The 19,118-nt window shown below is 56.1% G+C and overlaps 1 protein-coding gene across 1 annotated transcript in view; it reads left to right on the top strand.

The window, feature by feature from the left end:
- LOC122377566 (homeobox protein aristaless-like) overlaps nt 1-17,651 on the top strand; it is a 52,857-nt gene extending 35,206 nt beyond the window's left edge. Inside the window, exon 4 of the mRNA XM_043357713.1 lies at nt 16,063-17,651. Within this exon, the coding sequence (XP_043213648.1) occupies nt 16,063-16,692 (630 nt within the window). The 3' untranslated portion in view covers nt 16,693-17,651. The remainder of the gene's footprint in view (nt 1-16,062) is intronic.
- The last annotated feature ends 1,467 nt before the right edge of the window (nt 17,652-19,118 follow it).

Here is a 19,118-nt window from a genome sequence, read left to right as displayed (position 1 = left end):
GTCGGCTCTCCGGAGTGGGGGCGAACTGCGCTCGGAGGTAGAGCAGAACGCGTCTGATGACTCCATCTGGGGTGGCGGTCGGACCCTCAGGGGCGACCACAGACATCGGGAGGGCAAACAAGCCTGGTGGCGTCGGGACGCGACGAGGTGTGTGGTACCTTTTTAATTCGGAGAGGTGTTATCGAGTTGGATCGACCTCCGGCGAAGGTAGTTAGGAGATATGGTAAGTAGATTTCCGAATTCAGTGGCATGTCCGGGGAATATGCTAAAGAGTCGATAATGTGACGAAGTTTGAGATACCTGATAAAGGTGATGGTGTTTGTAAGATTTAGTGTTGGAGGTTTAATTGGGCCACTTCCACCGCTGTCGATAAGCGGAGCCGGCCTCCACGTGCGGGCATCACGCGTTATCAGCGGACGGGGCTATTACGACGGAGGCACCGAGGTGCTAAGACGCCGGCTCTGCGGCAGCTGCTTGGTAGCAACTCGGAGGGTGTGAACGGACTATGGGGCCATCAGCCGGAATCTTAGCATCAGCTGCCAACGGAGCTTTGAGTGTTTCCGCTGGTCAACCAGTTAGCAATGGGTGGAGCTCGGCCACCTTATCCACACCGGCTTCCACGTTCTCCCGCCTGGCCACCTGGCCTGATGAGTCGGCGGTGCGCAGTGGCCCCCAGACTCCCATCTGTAACGGAGCGACTCATAAACAGCTCGGTGTGCCCCGGGGTCGCCCTGCACCGGGCCGACTGGCCGCGGGGGCCACATCAGCCCGGTCCAGTCATCGCCCGTGCAGCGCGCATCAGTCCCCATAAAGGTAATTTTATAAATAGTGCAGCGAACATAAAACTAATTGGTACCTGGTCACGACTACTTGACATTCTAGCTGCTACTGCCGCGTCGCGTGCTCGACCGCATTAGTCGATGGAGCCTCGGCGCTCCCCCGGCGCCCCCGACCTTTCCGGTCACCAGGCGTGACCTCGGCGGTCTGCGTACCGTCTCGGACGGCCTCGGGCCAACACTGTCGGCATCGCCATCCCCTGGAGGTTCAGACATTCTTCAGAGGCGTTTTCAGGTCGTTATCAGGTCGTTCGTTATTATGCGACGTTTACTGGCCTGAAACTACCTCAATCAACCACGAAACGGCGCATGTTGACCCTCGCAGGCTTAACCAAATGTCAGAATTTGCATCCGGATTACACGCGATGTTCGTAAAAGTGTCCCAATATTTGCTAACACGTGTCTTCTAGTGACGAGCGCCTGCCACCCTACCGTCGTTAAGAAGAGCTGTCCTCCGGCTTTTGTGGCTTGTGGTTGATTCACCAGAGGATGAAATACTAAGCAGTCTTAGACTGCTCAGTCCAGCACCTAGATTTTGGGATTGAATACTTCTGCACCGTCATGCAGAAGCTGTATGAGTCCGCATAACGGCCGCAAGAGTAGCAGCGGCAGCGGACCACCCCGTGTCCTGGCCTCTGACCGAACCCCTATCCCAATCGCACGTTATTGCTCATTCTCTTGGCGGTGGCTGGGCTGTGGCGGCGGCGTTGACAGCGGTGGGCCAAATACTCGCCGCTATCATCGCCGGAGTATCCGCTGCAGTGACCGCGCTCTCGGCGGCGCAGCGGCGGGACGGTCGCTCTCCGCGCGCTCCGTCGCCCGTCCGTCATCCTGCAGGCCGCGGATGTCCCTCGCCCGATGACGGATCGGGCCGGCCGGCCGCGGCGATGTCGTCCGACCCGTACACCGGCGGAGGCCAGCGCCGATCGCATAATGGCAGCGCCGGCGCCGCCGACCCGGTGATCGATCAGGGCGCCCAGTTTCGCCCGAACCCGGCGCCGTCGGGCCCGTCTCCGAACGGCCGCGCCGCGCGCATCGGGCACTTCCACTTTGCGTGAGCGCTGTCGTTTGCTCGCTCGCTACAACGCTTCTTAAGTATTGGGCAGTTAATTCAATATTCATTTCTAGGGAGTGCCCCGTATAATACTCCTCATAACTGACAGTAATTCTAGGGATTACTTAGGCTAATTCCTTTAAACCTACCTTGATTACAGAAAGCACCGCATTGCACAAGATGTGTGCCATCCAGTCCTGATGGTTTCAAATATCGCTCATTCGCTTATTCAAGCCCGTCATTAAGGCTGACTGAATAGCTCAAATGTGGCATTCCAGTGCTAGACAGACTTCAAATGCGCTCGCCAAGATTGAAGTATAGGCGTCACTCACTCGGATGATTCCGCCACGGTGTTACTGCAGGCTGCACGTGCTACCCCGGATACGGGGCGCAGCAGGGTGCCCCGCCGGCGTACATATAGGTAGATCAGCTACCGACAGAGCGGAGCTGCCGGCTTCTAGCGGCTAGGAATGTTGCACAATGTGTAATATTTCGGTTTGCTGTTACATTGCAGGGAGTTGAGAAACGACGTACTGTTATAGGCTAACCCAGACATAAACTGTGAAAGTAATAAATTGCGCTTGAGAAGAACAGAAAGGAATAAATACAAAATTACTAAGGCACCTCCTATGGATAAACTTAATGAAAATCTTTAATTGGTATGAGAAAAAATGCATTCACTCAAAATTGCATGCCATCAATTTCTATCAATGATAATTACAGACTCCCGTTACCACCCCGGGTTCATCTATACCCAATTCGCCAGCAGCGCTAATTACTCACTTCGCCTAGTTCTCACCCCCAAAGAGCCTGACCGGTTGGTGCCGCTCCTGACACGGCACCTTTGGCCCCTGGCGGCGTATGTGACGCACTCGGGTCGTGCGGCGGTTCTGGCGCGCCGTGCTGGTGCGATTCAATTACGGCGCGGCCGGCGCGGCCGGAGCTCGAACGGAAGCCGTAAATTTCCACCCCGCTGTCGCCGCCGAGCGGCGCGCCGAGCCGAGCGACGCTTTGCAGTGCGTCAAAATGGCCGCGTTTTTATTAGAATAATGAAGCGGTGCTTGCCGAGCTGAGGCGGCACGCACAGAGTGGGGCGGGGCGATGACGCAGGGGCCGCGGCCTTTGTAAATAGAGGGGAGTGGGAGCCGCAGCGGCCGACCCAGTGGAGCAGTGATGGCGGACGGGGGGGGGGGGTATTGCAGGAAGGAGGAGGGTTCGGAATCGGGGACCCAGTAGAGGGAGGGTGCCTCATACACTTACCAAGGCGATGAAGGAGTTACTACAAGAATGCAAGTTATCATGCAGATTTATGCATGAAAATTTGTGGAAGAAGAGCGGTCTGTGAGTGCTGAAAAACTCGACAGAAACGCTGCCCAGGACACTTCCTCTATATACAATAGCAACTATCTATAAAACTTTTTATATAAATATCGTGGTTTCAAGCGCTATAGAATTACCTCCATCCCACAGTGTCTTGCAAAAAACAAGGCAGCATCCAACAAGTAGCCCCTCTCACCGCCGTCTGCCAGCCCGCAGGTCTCTGACTGCACCTCCTCAGGGCAGTCGGAGACCCTGCGCCCTGCGCGAGACCTCCCAGCTCGGTTTCCGGTCGGTCCCCTCCGCTGGCGACCAAAACCCACGGCGCCTGTCCTCCGCGCCCACCCCTTCCTGTGGCGGCCCTCCCCGTCTCCCCCGGTCCGCCCCTCCCCCGTCTCCCCCGGTCCGCCCCTCCCCCATCTCCCCCGGTCCAGGTAGAACGGGGACCGAACCGACGAAGCGCCGAACCTCCCCGATCACCGGGGACGGGGTGCTCTAATTCGAGTCCCGAAGTGTGGTAATGACAGCGTCTGCCCAGTGCACCGCACGCAAACTCAACTGACCGCAGACACACCGTTTTATTACGAGTGTTCGCTGAGAGGCGGCCGCGCCGGCCGAGGGTGGCGTATTACACGCATTGGGCCGCTAAATGGCACGTCTGCTCATTGTTCGGAGATGTGCGGCTGTCCTGGGGGAAGGGCTGAGGAAAGGGGAAAGGGGGCCGCTGGGGTGTCTGATAAATGTCTCTTTTCGCCTTTGAATTAGGGGACTGCGTCTAGATAACTGCGGGATATTAGTGATCTGAAAAGAAGAAACGAAGCCTTTACGCAGATGTGGGTAACGATAACCGGCAGTGAAATTCTTTTAACCATTCGAACCATTCGTTTTGCAGCGCCTGCAAGACTGTAAATATCCGTCCAGTATCATTGCACACGCCACAGATAAATGCATTTGTCGCTAGGAAAATTTATAGCGTCTAAGCGCATTAGTGGCGGCGGTGGAACATTACCTGCACAGTCGCCGATATCCGTTTTATAGCTAACTTGTTTGACAGTCATCGAGCTCCAATTGACTGTGTGGGAGGGTAATGTCTGGTGAGTGTTCTATGTGTGGTAGCATTTGTCTTAATGTTTCCCATAGATAAGGCTGATGGCGTGATACGGTCGACAACTTTTCCTCGTTCACTCCGGAACATGAAAACACAGCTCAGCGAAGTGGAAAAGAACGTAAGAATATTGGAGGAAACGAACCTAATTTGAGTAAATACCGTACCAGCCCGCATAAATCCTCTCCATTACCGTACCGTTGCCACAATAAAGGGAATAAGCGCCTCAGTCTTTTGATAGGGAAAATGTAATAACGACAGTATAGCCCGTAATGCGATTGGACTCCCCTTATCATCAACAGCTTCCTGTAGCCACGTCACCAATCGATACCTTACACAGACATCAGTAATAGCCAAAGTAGACCAAACGCTGGGGGGTACCAATCGTCCCGATCGGATTGTGGCGCATTACTGGCGGACGGACGGGACTGGTGGGGACGCGCGGCCACTCCCCCCATTAAAGCGGCTCATCGGGTTTTTGTGTCAGACCACATCACGTAACACCGTGGGCGAGTTGGTTCAATCACGGCACAATTAATGACATTCAGTCCGACTGGACGGATCTGAAGACCGGCCAAATTGCACATGATTTAGTCACGTCATCCGCAAAAGCCAGTTTTTGCCGCCCTTTGTTTTGATGGTTGCCTAGCAACAGCAGGCAGCAGCCGTTTCATTGGTAAATAAGTTACATCAGATTCTTGATCATCACCCACCGGAATATAAACTGAAAGGCAAATGCTTCTCGTTAACAGTTTCGAAAAACATGAGCTCCTGTAATCCCGTTATGCTCCCCTTCCGCTTGTTACGGCGATACAAATGCAACTCAAACGAGTGGCAAGCCGTAGGTTGTTTGAAAGCAGCTTTCAAAACAGCTATGCCACCTCCGCATAAATGACACTAAACCTTCCTCCTTTTATATGCATCGAAAGTCCGTTCTTTGGAAAGTGAGATCATAAAATAATATCAACTGCCATGCCCAAATCTGTCACAGAAAAACACAAATAACGGTGCGTCAATGTCGGCAAAGTTCAAACTTCACCCAGGAAACTTCAGATACTTTATCACACGAAACAGGACCTGCCTCGTTTTCCAGTTTGGCTGACACCACCCTCGGAGGCTCAGCGCATGCACGGAGAGCCACTACCGTGTATACTTAGCCACCATTACCGCGCCGCGCGTGCCACGGGCTCCAGCGACGGGCCCTCATTAAACTCCGCTTACTGTTATTAATATCAGCTCGGGCCAATTAATAGCACCCTCATCCCAGTTGGCTGTCGTAACACAATCATACCCATTAACTGAGCATTTGAATTCGACGCGGGCGCTCGTAATGGCCCCAAACTGTAATTCGGCAGAACGGTGTGTAATCTGTATCGCATTCGTCGTACCTTTTCATTAGGCGGGTGCGGTACTACTCGTTATGTAATGATGCTCGCCGCCGTAATATGTATCATTCCCCGTGAACGCATTCGTCCGGCGCCGCTGGTCTCGAACGCAAAAAGTCAGCGCCCGTGGGCCGACCGTCTCGCGGGCCGCGGGCAGTCGAAGGCGGCCGGTCAGTCTGTCGAACGGTGCCCCGCCCGCGGCGGGCGGGAGGGCCGGTCCGGCCCGCACACCACACAAACGCCACGAGGTCAGGGCAAGGACTGACCTCCAAAGGCGCGAGCCAGTTCCCTAGAGACGGTGCTACTCTGGGTAACTATCAGTTGTAGAGCAGACAGAGCCGTTCAACGAGAAGAATCCTTGATACATTGTTTCATTACTTACCCACTGGTGAGCTGGAAATGTTCGACATTGGTATCTGGAACCGTTCTTTGGCAGAGGCATCCTCCAGTATCCCTGGAAACAATTTTATCGCATGAACAACGCTACCTTAATTTATCAAAACGATAGGTAGGTATATTAAAACAATAGGCCTGTTGTTGAGCTCTGCTGCCAATGCAGACTACCGTCTTCACGTTTCACACCCGTTCCACATGGTCACCCTCGCCATAAACCTTTACACGGCCAAGTCCTGCCATGTTGCACAAATTACATTTGCTGGCCAGTGCGTGGCGGCGATGCGTTGCGTTTGGCCGGCCATCCATTTTACAATTCAGTCCTAGTGCATAATTTAGTGGAATGGCCGCCGCCACCCCAACAATGGCCGGCCACTTAACGGCGCCACTCGGCCGCGTGCGTCTGTCTGTCTGTCTGTCTGTTTAGGGGTGTGTGTGTGCCGGGCCCGGCGGCACCTGTCCCCACGATAAATCACATGCAGCCCTTGCCTCGGCGCCATTACGGCGGAGCGGCGACCCTCCGCCCGCTAACCGGCCAGTGTCCAGGTGACACGCCGACATGACACGTGCGCTGACACGCTGACACGACGGGCTGACACGGCACTCGGAGGACCGCGCCGGTCGCCGACGCCACGCCGCACGGCCAGGGGGTGAAAGCCGCGGGCAGAAAGCGTGGTGAAGCCTCATGACGGGGGAGAGCGTACGGTTGAGCCGGACGGAGGGGCCAGGCTAGTCAAGCTAGCACGACCAGCAACTCATACCCACGCTTGGTTACTAAATTAATGCTGCGGTTATGACAAATGGCTATTACAAGGACAGTTTCCAATTTGGCAAAATCTTTGCTTAGACAGAGAGCGGTTAAAAGTACTTTACTACTGTAGAAGCGCAATAACAATTATGCATTGTGTCATCAATTGCTCATTGCACTATTGCTCTCCTTTTTACTTCTGCAAGGACTTGCCGCTCGCCATTCACTCGCTGCCAGCCGACTGGGCCCTACGTCCGCCGTCTGTCCATCCATAAATCGTAACTGGAAGGTACCCAAGAGGAAACATTCGTTCAGCCCGAATCGGTTCCATGAGTTCCGACTTCCTCTCCGAGCAAGGGTCGAGTCCAACGGACCCAGCGGATCCAGCGGGCCCTGCGCGGGTCCGGCGAGGATCCAGCGCGTGTCGTCAGCTGGGACCGGAGCCCTCTCTGGGGAAACGGTGCCATCACCGTGCCGTGGCCGTCCAGTCGTAGCGCGTCTGGACGCAGTTCTTCATCGTCCGTGACACCTTAATTCACCGGCCGGGCGGCTCGCCATTTCAACAGCTACTCCTCCTTTCAATTAGGGCGAGATCTGGGACGGCGTCAGGCGGTCGACGCTGCCGGCCGGGTCAAATTTAGGGCCGGGACAGATGACCGCGCGCGGACCATGCAGGGCTCGGTCGGGACGCTCCGGCTGCCCGCCAGCTGGTGGGTGGCTGGCCGCCGATTACCGCCCATGCCGCGGACAAAGGAGGCCTTGTGCGGAAACCGTTCGACAGCGGCCGCCGGTGCATCTAAATCTGCCCGCGCTGATCATTTTGGTAGGGTAGTGGCAGCACATATTCCCGGTAATTATACGGTAAGGACTCACCCGGCTCATTGTCACGCTGGTTTATTGGTAATTGTCCTAATTCTGCGACTAATTGTTTGGACAAAATGCGGCTAATTTTTGCTTTTGCAGAGCTTACTGAATGAATGTTTCCATGTTCAACCATAAGCAGAGCTCCATTCATTAGGATAATGGCAAAATTACTGCATTATCTTGCAAGAATCACCATCATTTGATGTAAAACAACACACAGCTTTCGCAGCAAACCGTTGTAAACAACCAAAACGCTCTATCATACAGCACTTATCTTCTCACATACCATTGATTTGCGGTGCAACGGGCTCGAGTATGGTCGAGCCCGGCCTTGGCGTCTCCCGGAATATAACCATTTTTAATTAAATAACAAAAATAATTCACAGGTAGTGAATGAGCAAAGCCGTTAAACAAATGGCAAAAAAAAACCTAACAGGCTTAGACTGGTGCCTCTGCCCCCAGTCCATATCGGTCATATACCACCATCAATAAGAAAAAGATGATTTATCACATCGCAATTGACAGTTTTATTGGCTCCAGTGCTACGTGCGGCCTCGCAGCCACTCTGGGTCGACCTGCCCGCGCGGCGGAGCGACTCCGCATCTGACCGGCGCGTGCGGGAGTGTGTAGCTCCGTCGGCGACCTCGGCGGCCCGCTGGGTGACCCCGTGTCACCAACACCCCCAGCGGAGCACAATGAGAGTCGAACCACCCACAAAAACCACTGATAGCCATCGTAGCACAGGGCCCGGCACGCGACAAGGAAACAGTTTTACTCGCGCCCCGTCGAGCGCGTCCGCACACCGTTTTTTGGCACGCGCACCCCCTTCAGGGTGGGCAAAGAGGGCCAAAGCAAAGAGGGTCCGCTCCTATTCGACACTGAGTTCTTTGTGGTCATCTGCCCCGCTAAGTGATCTCATTAACACCTCTCTAAGACATCATTGCATCCTTTCGGGCGGTTCTCTTTCTTACGGATCTAATCAAACTTTTTGCCGTGTACTTCATGGGCTCTGGTATTGCATATTGTAACAGCAGTCCGGTCGGAATTAGCTGCTCTGCGCTCTGAAGTTCTCGGCGCGATCGAGTGTGCGTGGGCGGCAGAGAACACACGGGCGGCCGTCTCTGCGGAGGAGAGCCGCCGTCCGCCGGGCCGGGCCGATCCCAGTCCGCCCTTGTCAACGTCGCCCGGTAATTTATGGCTGGCAGCCGTTATCAGCGCCGGTAATTCCAGATTTATCACCCTGACGTCGTGTAAATCGTGCTGATGCGCCGATGAAAAATCGTCACAATTAGTGATTCGTTTTGGATACGGCTCGCGCGGTAATGGAGGCGCCACCAGGGCAGTCGGACATCACCCGGCTCACCTCCCTGCTCGCTCGGCTGGGACGGCCGGTGGCCCGGTGACTGCAGGGACCTTCCGTAGTGAGGGACAGGTGGAGATATGATGTCGCGTGCCGGGAACTGTCTAAAACATCAACGAAAGGATAACGAGCATGCTGCGATTAATTAGCTGAACAAGAATTTTGAATTAGTTCCACTTTGATGGAATTGTGTCATGCATTATTCCCTACAAGTTTTCAAACGACCTTGCTGATGGGGAAGAGCTATTGTAAAAGTCATGAGTGCGACACAAGGCAAATTCAGTTGCTAATATATCGGCAAGAAAACCCGTCTGATGACGCCATCAATCTCATAGACACCTTCGCTGAAGCCCGAGGGCTGTTTACGGAACACGCCCACACGTAATCGCGAGAAATTGCGAATTCTTCGCGTGACCAGCGTTATTGCTTCCCAATCGGCACACTAGTGCTATAACTTATCCGGTGTTTTGATAGCATTAAACGCTTCATTTTGCGCCGCTCCGCCCCAGCCTGAGGTTTCTTATCGGCTCCAAATTAGCATTACTTATGCAAATACAATGCGACCTGTCGCACGGACAATTTATGCACAATCGGAGGGCGCTTCGGATGGTCTCACTCCCTCTTACACGCCTTATTTATTGCGCTGGCTAATTGATTTCTACTGTTAAAGTGTTGACCAAATTTATTATCGCGACTGTGCCGACGTCACGTGACAGTTGGGCGGGGATGTGCATGGATCACGTGACCGGGCGGCGGTCACCGGCGGCGCTCTGCTGGGTTTTTGTGGCGGTGGCCGGCGCGCCGGGCGTCCCAGTCTGGACAGCAGCGGCCGTCCCTCGCCGATGTCGCGCGCCGCGCCGCGGGGACCCGGTTCACATTATCGAGCTGCCAGGGGAGGTGAGACGATAGTGGCGCGTGCGCCGGAAATGGCGACACTGAGACAAATGGGTGATTGGTGTCGATATACACGCAACGTGAGGGACACGTGGGGAGCATGGAGATAGGGTGGGTTTCAAAAAGGTGTGGATGTTGCCATGGATCAAAAATTTAAGGACCGAAATAACATAACACTCAGAAAACTGAAAACTGCATCACAATAGCAAAGGGTGAAGCATGAAGTAGCCTAGGTTCACAAGAGATGCGAACATTCAATACAATTTTTCTGGAGCGCGTTATCCAAAGCACATTCGCCAGCAGTCTCATGCGTCGCTCACTTTCCCAGCTAAATGAACACCGAACACGGATCGTTTCGCTCCCGGACAGTGACCCTTCCGGACGCCGCTGACTGCCCGCTGTCCTGCCGTTAGTTCCTGCGTTCCTCGGTAGCGGTTCGGCTGGCCGCGTCACTGAGTCCATCTCTTCGACTCATTTCACGGCCTCAGTGGGCCGAATAACCCAATTAACCCCGTCCAAGGCCGACAGATAATAGAAAAAGGGTTCATAACAATGAAAGACAATTTGGTCACATGGCCGCGACAGTGCAGCTTAAATAGACACCGATAAAAAGCGGACAAAAAGTCCGATAACGACTTAATTACGGCTGGCTGATGGAGCCTGGACGGGTCGACATGATGTGATAATTTCTCCGAGTAGCGCCGACAGGGCCGGGTGGAGGACCGACGACCGGAGGTGGCCCGGACCGTACACCAGCCGCCGGTCCCTCTGCCCCGGGCCGGCCCCACCGCCTGTCCTCGTCTGTTGTGCCCCGGCCCCGAATGACTCGGTGACTGAATGCGCTGAATGACATTGCCCGCCATATAGCGCAATGTAGGTAGGCAATGACCAAACTATAAACGATTATTGCCGTTCATAAAACTGCATCAAACTGTGAGTGGCCACTGCACTTGGGTTTCCTTGATGTTCGCGCTGATTGATGTGTACGTGTTTACTGAGCTGACGATTGCACTCAGCGTTAATGCGCTTCCATTAAGTATGCAGTGGTAACCAGCAATGTACATTTTCTAATTAGGCCCGTAATTGCAGGACAAAGGCACTCACGGACGCTTCGGAAAAACTCCGTGGTATTAGCGTGAAGTATGGGAATATAGAGGTTTGCATTTACTACCATTGCCCCGAGTTGCACAAACGTTGGTGCTCTTTGTTCGGGATTTATGGAACAGTCGACAAACAGTGGTGGATAGAGGATACTGAGCATTAGCGAAACGAGTTATCCAGCCTAACCCCTCCCTTCACGCCGTGAAGTGTGCAGCTTTACAGACGATTGGCTATCCGATAATCGCTTTCACATTTCAGCTTGAGTGACTGAATCAACGATTTCACATGCGCGGAACTAGCTGCGAGCTCTCGATAATTTTAACGCTGTCTGCTTGTGTCTCTCTGTTTGTTCACATAGTTTGTATTCTAGCCTTGTCGCGTAGGGTCGGCGTCGGGTCATAAGTGGTCATAAATGGAGGTCCATGTGCCACACATGTGCGCGGCAGCAGGGACACGCCGGCCCGTATATCGGGCGGCCCGGCTGGACATGGGGAGACGGGCGGGCAGTGGAGAGCAGGGCGGGAGAGAGAGAGGACGGGTCGGTGTGCGCGTTGAGATGTCTGAAGGGTGAAGAAATACAGTCTACGTCAGACGCAAAGTTTGAATGCCACAAGCTATTTCGGCATTTTTCTGACAAGTGGTGAGAAGATGCCGAGTGTCGAGGAGGAGACCAGTGACGCCGCGGGAAGAGCGGTGATGGAGGTGACTCCGGCGTTCGACGCCAGGACTATTCCGGAGTTCGACGGAACTGGAAACGTAGTGGAGTGGCTGGAGCAGGCTGCTCTCCTGTGCGAGCTGCGATCAGTGTCCTTGATGGCTGTGTTGCCGACTCGCCTGCGCGGCGGTGCTTTCGCGGTGTGGTCCCGAATGCCCGCAGCGACTCGTCATCATCTGCCCAGTGTGAAGGCTAAGCTGCTGAGGGCCTTCGCCATGGACCCGTTCACCGCGCAGGCGGAAATGGCACGGCGTCGCCTTCATCCCGGAGAGACGGCGGATGTGTACTTAGTGGCGCTGCAGCAGCTCGCTGAGTTGATGGGAGGTCTGCCGGAGAGAGCTATCGCCATCACCTTCGTCAATGGGCTGCCGGAGGCTGCGCAAGCTGCGGTTCGGGACGGGCTCGGAGACGAGTTTACTCTCGAGTATGTCCTGGACCGAGCGAGAGCCGTGCTGTCCAGGACAGCAGTCACGGCAGCGCCACCGGCGGCGGCGGCGGCGGCGGCGAGTGGGCCATCACGTGACATTTCAAGGTCAAGTCGCCGGCCGGCTCCGATCAGATGCTGGATATGTGGTCGCCCAGGTCATGTCGCCCGGATGTGCCCAAACGGCTGCGGCGGGGGAGCTGCATCAGCGCCAGCACCTCCTCCGCCGTCCACCGAGCCGGCAGCAGAGCGCCGGTAATCCAGATGCTGCTAGACGGGCGACCGTGTCACGCGCTGGTGGACACGGGCTGCGAGGAGACCGTAGTGTTCGCGGGTTGTGTCGATAAATGGGATCGATGTGAGACAAACTTGACCGCGGTGAATGGGAGTGCCGTGCGATGCTGCGGGAGTGCAGAGGTGCTGCTGGAGGCACAAGGCCGGCGGGCGGTGGTCCGTGCTGTGGTAGTGGCGGAAAGGTTGTTGGGTGTTGACGTGCTGTTGGGCATGACCGGGTTAGAGGCGCTGGGTGGTGTGTTTGTTAGTGGTGGAGAGGTGCGTTTTGGTGGTAAAGTGGTGACGGGGGAGCGTTCGGGGTGCGCCGGTGTTAAGGCAGAATCGAGCGGCATGTCGGCAGCGGTGTCTCAGGGGCGTGGTCCAGTAGACAGACAAATCGAGACGGCTGATTTTGTGGCTAAGTTCAGCGACGGAAAGTGGACAGTTTGGTGGAAATGGGCCGACGGAAAGGAGCCAAAACAACTCAAGAATACTGTGCCGCAATATCGCGTGCCGGCAGAGTCGCAGGAGCGGTTCGACGCAGAGTTGCGGCTGTGGATCGAGGAAGGGTGGCTACGGCCGTATAATGAGCAGGAACACGGGCCGGTGCGTGGCCTAATTCCGCTCATGGCAGTCACCCAGGAAGCCAAGGACAAGGTCAGGCCGGTGCTCGACTACCGTGAGCTGAATGAGCACCTGGTGGCTCATACGGCTGAAGCTGATGTGTGCCGCGACCAGCTCCGCAAGTGGCGGCAGCACGGCGACGATGTGGCCGTCATCGACCTGAAGAAGGCGTTTCTGCAGCTGCACGTGGCCCAGGAGCTGTGGCCGTTTCAGACGGTAATCGTGGACGGCCAGCGACATTGTCTGACAAGGGTCGGATTTGGTCTCAGCGTTGCAAGCGGCATCATGCGAGCGGTAGTGCGGGAAGTTTTGGATCAAAGTCCAGAGATCGCAAAAGCAGTGCTCCCGTACGCTGACGACCTGCTCGTTAACGAGACGCTCATCTCTGCTGAGCGGGTGACCGAACATTTTGCCGCATACGGGCTCTCGTGTAAGCCACCGGAACGGGTAGCGGATGAGGCCGGAGCCCGGATGCTGGGGCTCCGAGTGAGACGCCAGTCCGGCGGTGACGGCACACTGAGATGGTCTCGGGACGGCGTGACACCAGCTGAGCCACCCGGGGTGCTGACCAGGCGGTCAATCTTCGCCTGGGCGGGTCAGCTAACTTCACACGTGCCCGTCGCCGGGTGGCTGCGGCCGGCCGCCGCCTGGCTGAAAAGGGCGGCGAACAAGGTCACCAAAGATTGGGACTCACCGATCACTGACGATGACCTGCGCAAACAAGTCAGTGATGTGGCCCGGCGGCTGGCAGAGTGTGACCCGGCACGAGGACAGTGGTGCGTCTCAGGAGACTCGGTGACGGTGTGGACTGATGCCAGCTCCATCGCCCGCGGCGTAGTGCTAAGTGACCCCACCACGGGTGAGGTTATCGAAGACGCCGCGTGGCTCCGATCTGACAGTGACTCAGACATGCACATAAACCTATCGGAGCTGGATGCCGCGCTGAACGGTATGAATATGGCGGTGGCGTGGGGATTCAAGCGTGTGATCCTCCGCACAGACTCTGTCACTGTTCAGCGCTGGCTGACCGACGCTCTGACAGGCCGTGCCCGACTGAGAACGAAGGCACAGTCGGAAATGCTAGTTCGGCGGCGGGTGGCCGTTTTCAAGCAGCTCTCCAGCGAGTACGACCTCGTCGTGACAGTGGAGCTCGTGCCGTCGGCTGCCAACCGTGCAGACGAACTCACGAGAGTACCAAAAGAGTGGATCAGAACCGGAAGCGAGCAGCCGACAGGTGTGGTGGCGGCCGTCAGGACAGCTCGACCGGAGGACATAATGGCGGTGCATGAAAGTGTGGGACACCAGGGAGTGCGGCGGACGTGGTGGTATGCGCGCCGAGAGCTGGGAAAGAGCGTGACGAAGTCGGCCGTTCGTCAGATCGTTAGATCGTGCCAGGTGTGTGCGTCGATCGACCCAGCCCCGTCGCGCTGGAAGCATGGTGCCTTGGCGGTCGAGCGCAACTGGGAGCGGCTGGCAATGGACGTAACCCATTTCCGCGGAAAACACTATCTTACCGTGATTGACTGTGGGCCGTCGCGATACGCCATGTGGCGTGAGATCCGCCGCTCTGACGGGAGCGAGATCGTCAGACAACTCGAGGCTCTGTTTTTGGAGCGAGGAGCACCGGCCGAGCTTCTAATGGATAATGCGACCGAATTCAAGGGTCGCGAGCTGAAGGCGTTCGCGGTGCGGTGGGACGTCGAGCTGAGGTATCGCGCGGCCTATGAACCTGGTGGGAATGGCATCATCGAGCGCCACCACCGCACCATCAAAGTGATGGCCGCCCGTCAGGGATGCACCATACCAGAAGCCGTGCACCGCTATAATGTCACGCCCAAGGACGGGCGTGATATTACCACGGCCCCGATACATGGTGCCTACCGTCAGGCTGGCAGAGACTTGTGCGTGCAGTCACAAGGAAACACAGCTGCTCCTCCTCAGACGGCCGGCCAGCCTGGGGTGTATCAGCCCGGTGATGCGGTGTGGGTCCGAAAACGGGGCGATCGGTGCACCGCCGTGTCAAAGGAGGGCACTGTCACCAAAGTCGTATCCGCTCAGACGATTGAAGTGGATGGAGTCCCATGGCACGTGCGGAACATTCGTCATCGTCTTGCCAACAACGGTGACGACGCAATGGCTGCTTCGACGGATGATGAGCAGGAAGAGGAGATCGCCTGTCCGGTTCCGACCGCCCATGTGCCTGGACAGCTGGCCATTGAGGCGCCGGCGGCGGTGGAACCGTCAGAGCTGACCCCAGCTGTCGCGCCGACCGAGCAGACCGAGCCGGTCCCTCGAGCAGCAGCTGAGACGGATGGCGGTGCCGGAACAGAGGAGCGGATCCATACAGTGAAAGTTGTAAAAACAGAAACTGAGGGATTGTCAAACGACCGTGTGAACGAAGGTAGAGCGCCAGCGGAAAGTGTAAATAATATCGATAGTTATAGTGACGTGCTAAGAAGGGGTTTGCGCTGCAGGCGTGCGCCGCAACTCTTCGGCGCTCCCATCCCCCATTAGTTAAATTGTAGTTAGATGTGTTCTTTAGGAACAGGGGGGAATGTGTCTCTCTGTTTGTTCACATAGTTTGTATTCTAGCCTTGTCGCGTAGGGTCGGCGTCGGGTCATAAGTGGTCATAAATGGAGGTCCATGTGCCACACATGTGCGCGGCAGCAGGGACACGCCGGCCCGTATATCGGGCGGCCCGGCTGGACATGGGGAGACGGGCGGGCAGTGGAGAGCAGGGCGGGAGAGAGAGAGGACGGGTCGGTGTGCGCGTTGAGATGTCTGAAGGGTGAAGAAATACAGTCTACGTCAGACGCAAAGTTTGAATGCCACACTGCTATACGACACGCACTACACTGTTTCGTGAACGCTAAACATCGTGACATGAAGAAAGAATCCAGATATATTCGGCGCCTCGCATAACACTGTGTGAGGACACCTCCCTGACGCCGGTTCTCCGCTGTTGCAGGTGTGGTTCCAGAACCGGCGCGCCAAGTGGCGGAAGCAGGAGAAGGTGGGTCCGCAGGCGCACCCGTACAACCCGTACCAGACGCCGCTGGCGATGCCCTCCAGCGCGCCGTCCATCTCGCCCCTGCAGCCGCCCTTCTCGCACCTCAGCTACCTGCGCAAGCCGTTCGAGTCGCCGTTCCTGGCTGGCGGCGCGCCGCGTCTGTCGGGCGGCCTGCTGCCGGCCGGCCTGCTGCCCGGCGCCGGGTACCTGGGCCACCCGCTGTCGGCGCTGCGCGACTACCGCGCCGTGCTGCCGCCGCTGGTGCCCTTCGGCAGCCCGTACTCGCCCACGTTCCAGAGCCTGCTGGCCAACCTGTCGGCGCACCGGCCGCCGCTCGACTCTCCCGAGTACAAGGCGCTGCTCTCCAACATGGCGTTGCCGGCGTCTGCACCGCTGCCGCCGGCCAGCGGGGCCGCGGCGCCGTCGGCCGGCCCGCCGCCGCCGCCACCGTCGGTCGCCGCGCCGTCGGGCCTCTCGCCCGGCAGCCCCGAGCTGCGCACCTCCAGTATCGCGGCGCTGCGGCTCAAGGCGCGCGAGCACGAGATGAGGCTCGAGCTGCTGCGTAAGAACGGTGACCTGTGCAGTTAGGAGGGGAACTAGACGGGCGGCGGCGGCCGGAAAGGCGTGATAGGCGACGCGGGCGTCTCGGTTGGAACTTTCTGGGGACACAGCCGGCGACAGACTTGTTGTTGGGTGTGAGACTGAGCCGGGTGAGACATGGTGTGAGATGTGTGAGCTCTGTGAGCTGGGTGATCTGTGTGCGCCACGGGAGAAAAGAGTGATAGACGTTCTGATTGGATGGGATATGGGTAGTCGGAGCACGCGGTAGGTATACCGCCGATCTGCTCCGAGTTCGAGACCGGTGGCGATGGGTGCACCCAATCACGATGGCGCAGTGTCGGGGGTGGGAATGGTAGTCACCGGAAGTATTAAACTGTAACAGTATTTGCAGTCCTTTGAATTTGACTTGATGTGCCTTGAATGCGAGGTTTTCACGTTAAACGGCAACAAGAGAGACAATCACATGCGGTGGTCTCGCCGCAACTAGATAGGTAGCTAAGTACTTTAAAGAACAAATGGTAAAAATGTGCGAGTATGATGATGAATTGCAGTACGCTGCATAGGTGTCAGCAGATGTGCGTGTCGAACTGTGGGTGGTCCTAATTTGACTTTGCCGTGCATTTTTTGACCGTGAAGCCGACGCATGTTGTGACTGTTTTCCTATTTAATAGAGCATTCCGTCGTTGGAGTGGCGCTTTGAGCACACAAATATCCGCACGGGGCAGCATCACGCCCCGGAGTCCTATGGTCCTAGAGTCGTTGTGTCACTGTCGGACGGTGGTCGATGTCAATGTTGGACGTGGCGGCCGTCTCGGCGCTCGCCGTCCGTCCGTCCGTTTGTCTGTTTGTGTGCGTGTGTGTGTGACGTCACGCCGGGAGGAGTGAGCGCTCCCGATACAGCGGTCTCAGGCCGTGCTAATATTACCAAAGCTTGGTGTATAAAGTGTCTCATTAAGTTGATATAATAAAGCTGTTGACAAAATGGTGCACCGCGTGTGTTGGGCTGCTGCGGGTTAGAGGCCTGTGACGCGTTGCAGTTTCTAAAGAAGGCGTTTGAAGCACTCTCGCGAGACTTCAGGGATATCTTTCTATGTCGGACTGCAGTCTCTCATCTCTGGCGGCGGGGCTGTCGGCTGCGGATCGTTTCGGCGCGGTTGGCGGCAGCCGTCGCATACGACCATCAATCAGTCGCATACACATGTCAGCTGCACAAAGGGCGACACTGCAGATGTCATCTAATCGATTCTAAACAGAACGCCAGTTTTATAAGGCCGTGACAAATCATCTGTTCGGCCCAAACATGAACTGCAACAACACCGAATCGGCGAGTGATCACAGCAGATATCGAAACATCCAAAAACGTCACTTCTTTGCGCTACCTAACAGCATTTTCCGCACACCCGTTCACCGATTGTTGGGCCGGTACATCGCTGATAAGGTCACGAAAATTAGGAAATCGCCGCCACCGAACACAATCTGCCATCGGCTCGGGTACCGGGAGCGCCGATCGTTCCGTCTCACGGGGATTTCTGCGCCGTCCAGCGTCTCAGAAACGGTGTTTTCCAGCTGCCGGCTGGTGTAGTCGATTTTGTCTCCCAACAAACGGAGCGGTGTTTCCCGGGCTTAGTTCGGACCGATACACGGCTGCTATACACGGCTCCTGGGCGATTTACCGATAGTGCCGCAGGCTGTGCGGCTTTGTACGTCGGTGCCGTCTGGGCCTATCCGACCGTTTCCCCTCATCAGCTAAGTGATGACAGGGTTTTGTCCATCGCTGTCCCGAGATAGATCGCATGTATTTATCCATGCTAGTCTCTATTACGGATGCACATTGCACAGTTGGGGGAATAGTATCAACATAAGGTCATTGGATCTATCCCTCATTAGGACAAACCGTTTCTGTAAGGGCTTTAAGAACATATAAATAGCTTCATAATACTTCCAGACTACGGAATATATTCCTATGCTTGTTGATTTTCCCCAGAATAATGTCAACTAAACGTAACTAGAGTTAAGTCAGCGAATGATTGAGCATTATCTTTTTGCAAGAAAAGTTGTTTTATTATAATAGATGCCTCTGTCTCTCTGTCTCTGCCTCTCTCCCTCTCCCTCTCTCCCTCTCCCCCTCTCCCCCTCCCCCTCCCCCTCCCCCTCTCCCTCTCCCTCTCCCTCTCCCTCTCCCTCTCTCTCTTTCTTTCTCTCTCTCTTTCTTTCTCCCTCTCTCTCTCTCTCTTTCTTTCTCTCTCTCTCTCATTCTCTGTCTGTCTCTCTCTCTTTCTCTCTCTCTCTCTCTCTCTTCCCTCTCTTCCCCAGCTCTCTCCTCTCTCTCTCTTGCCCAGCTCAGTCTACCCACGAGTCCCGGCTCGCGGCGGCGCGGCGTATCTGTGCGTGCAGTGTTTTTACAACGCCTATCGGATTATCGGCAATGTCAGTCGCGAGGAAATAAAACGATT

Source organism: Amphibalanus amphitrite, unplaced genomic scaffold (assembly GCF_019059575.1).
Source record: "Amphibalanus amphitrite isolate SeventyFive unplaced genomic scaffold, NRLGWU_Aamphi_draft 000047F_arrow, whole genome shotgun sequence".
Taxonomy (NCBI): domain Eukaryota; kingdom Metazoa; phylum Arthropoda; class Thecostraca; order Balanomorpha; family Balanidae; genus Amphibalanus; species Amphibalanus amphitrite.
Note: the sequence above shows the minus strand (reverse complement) of the source record. Positions and strands in the feature narration are given on the sequence as shown.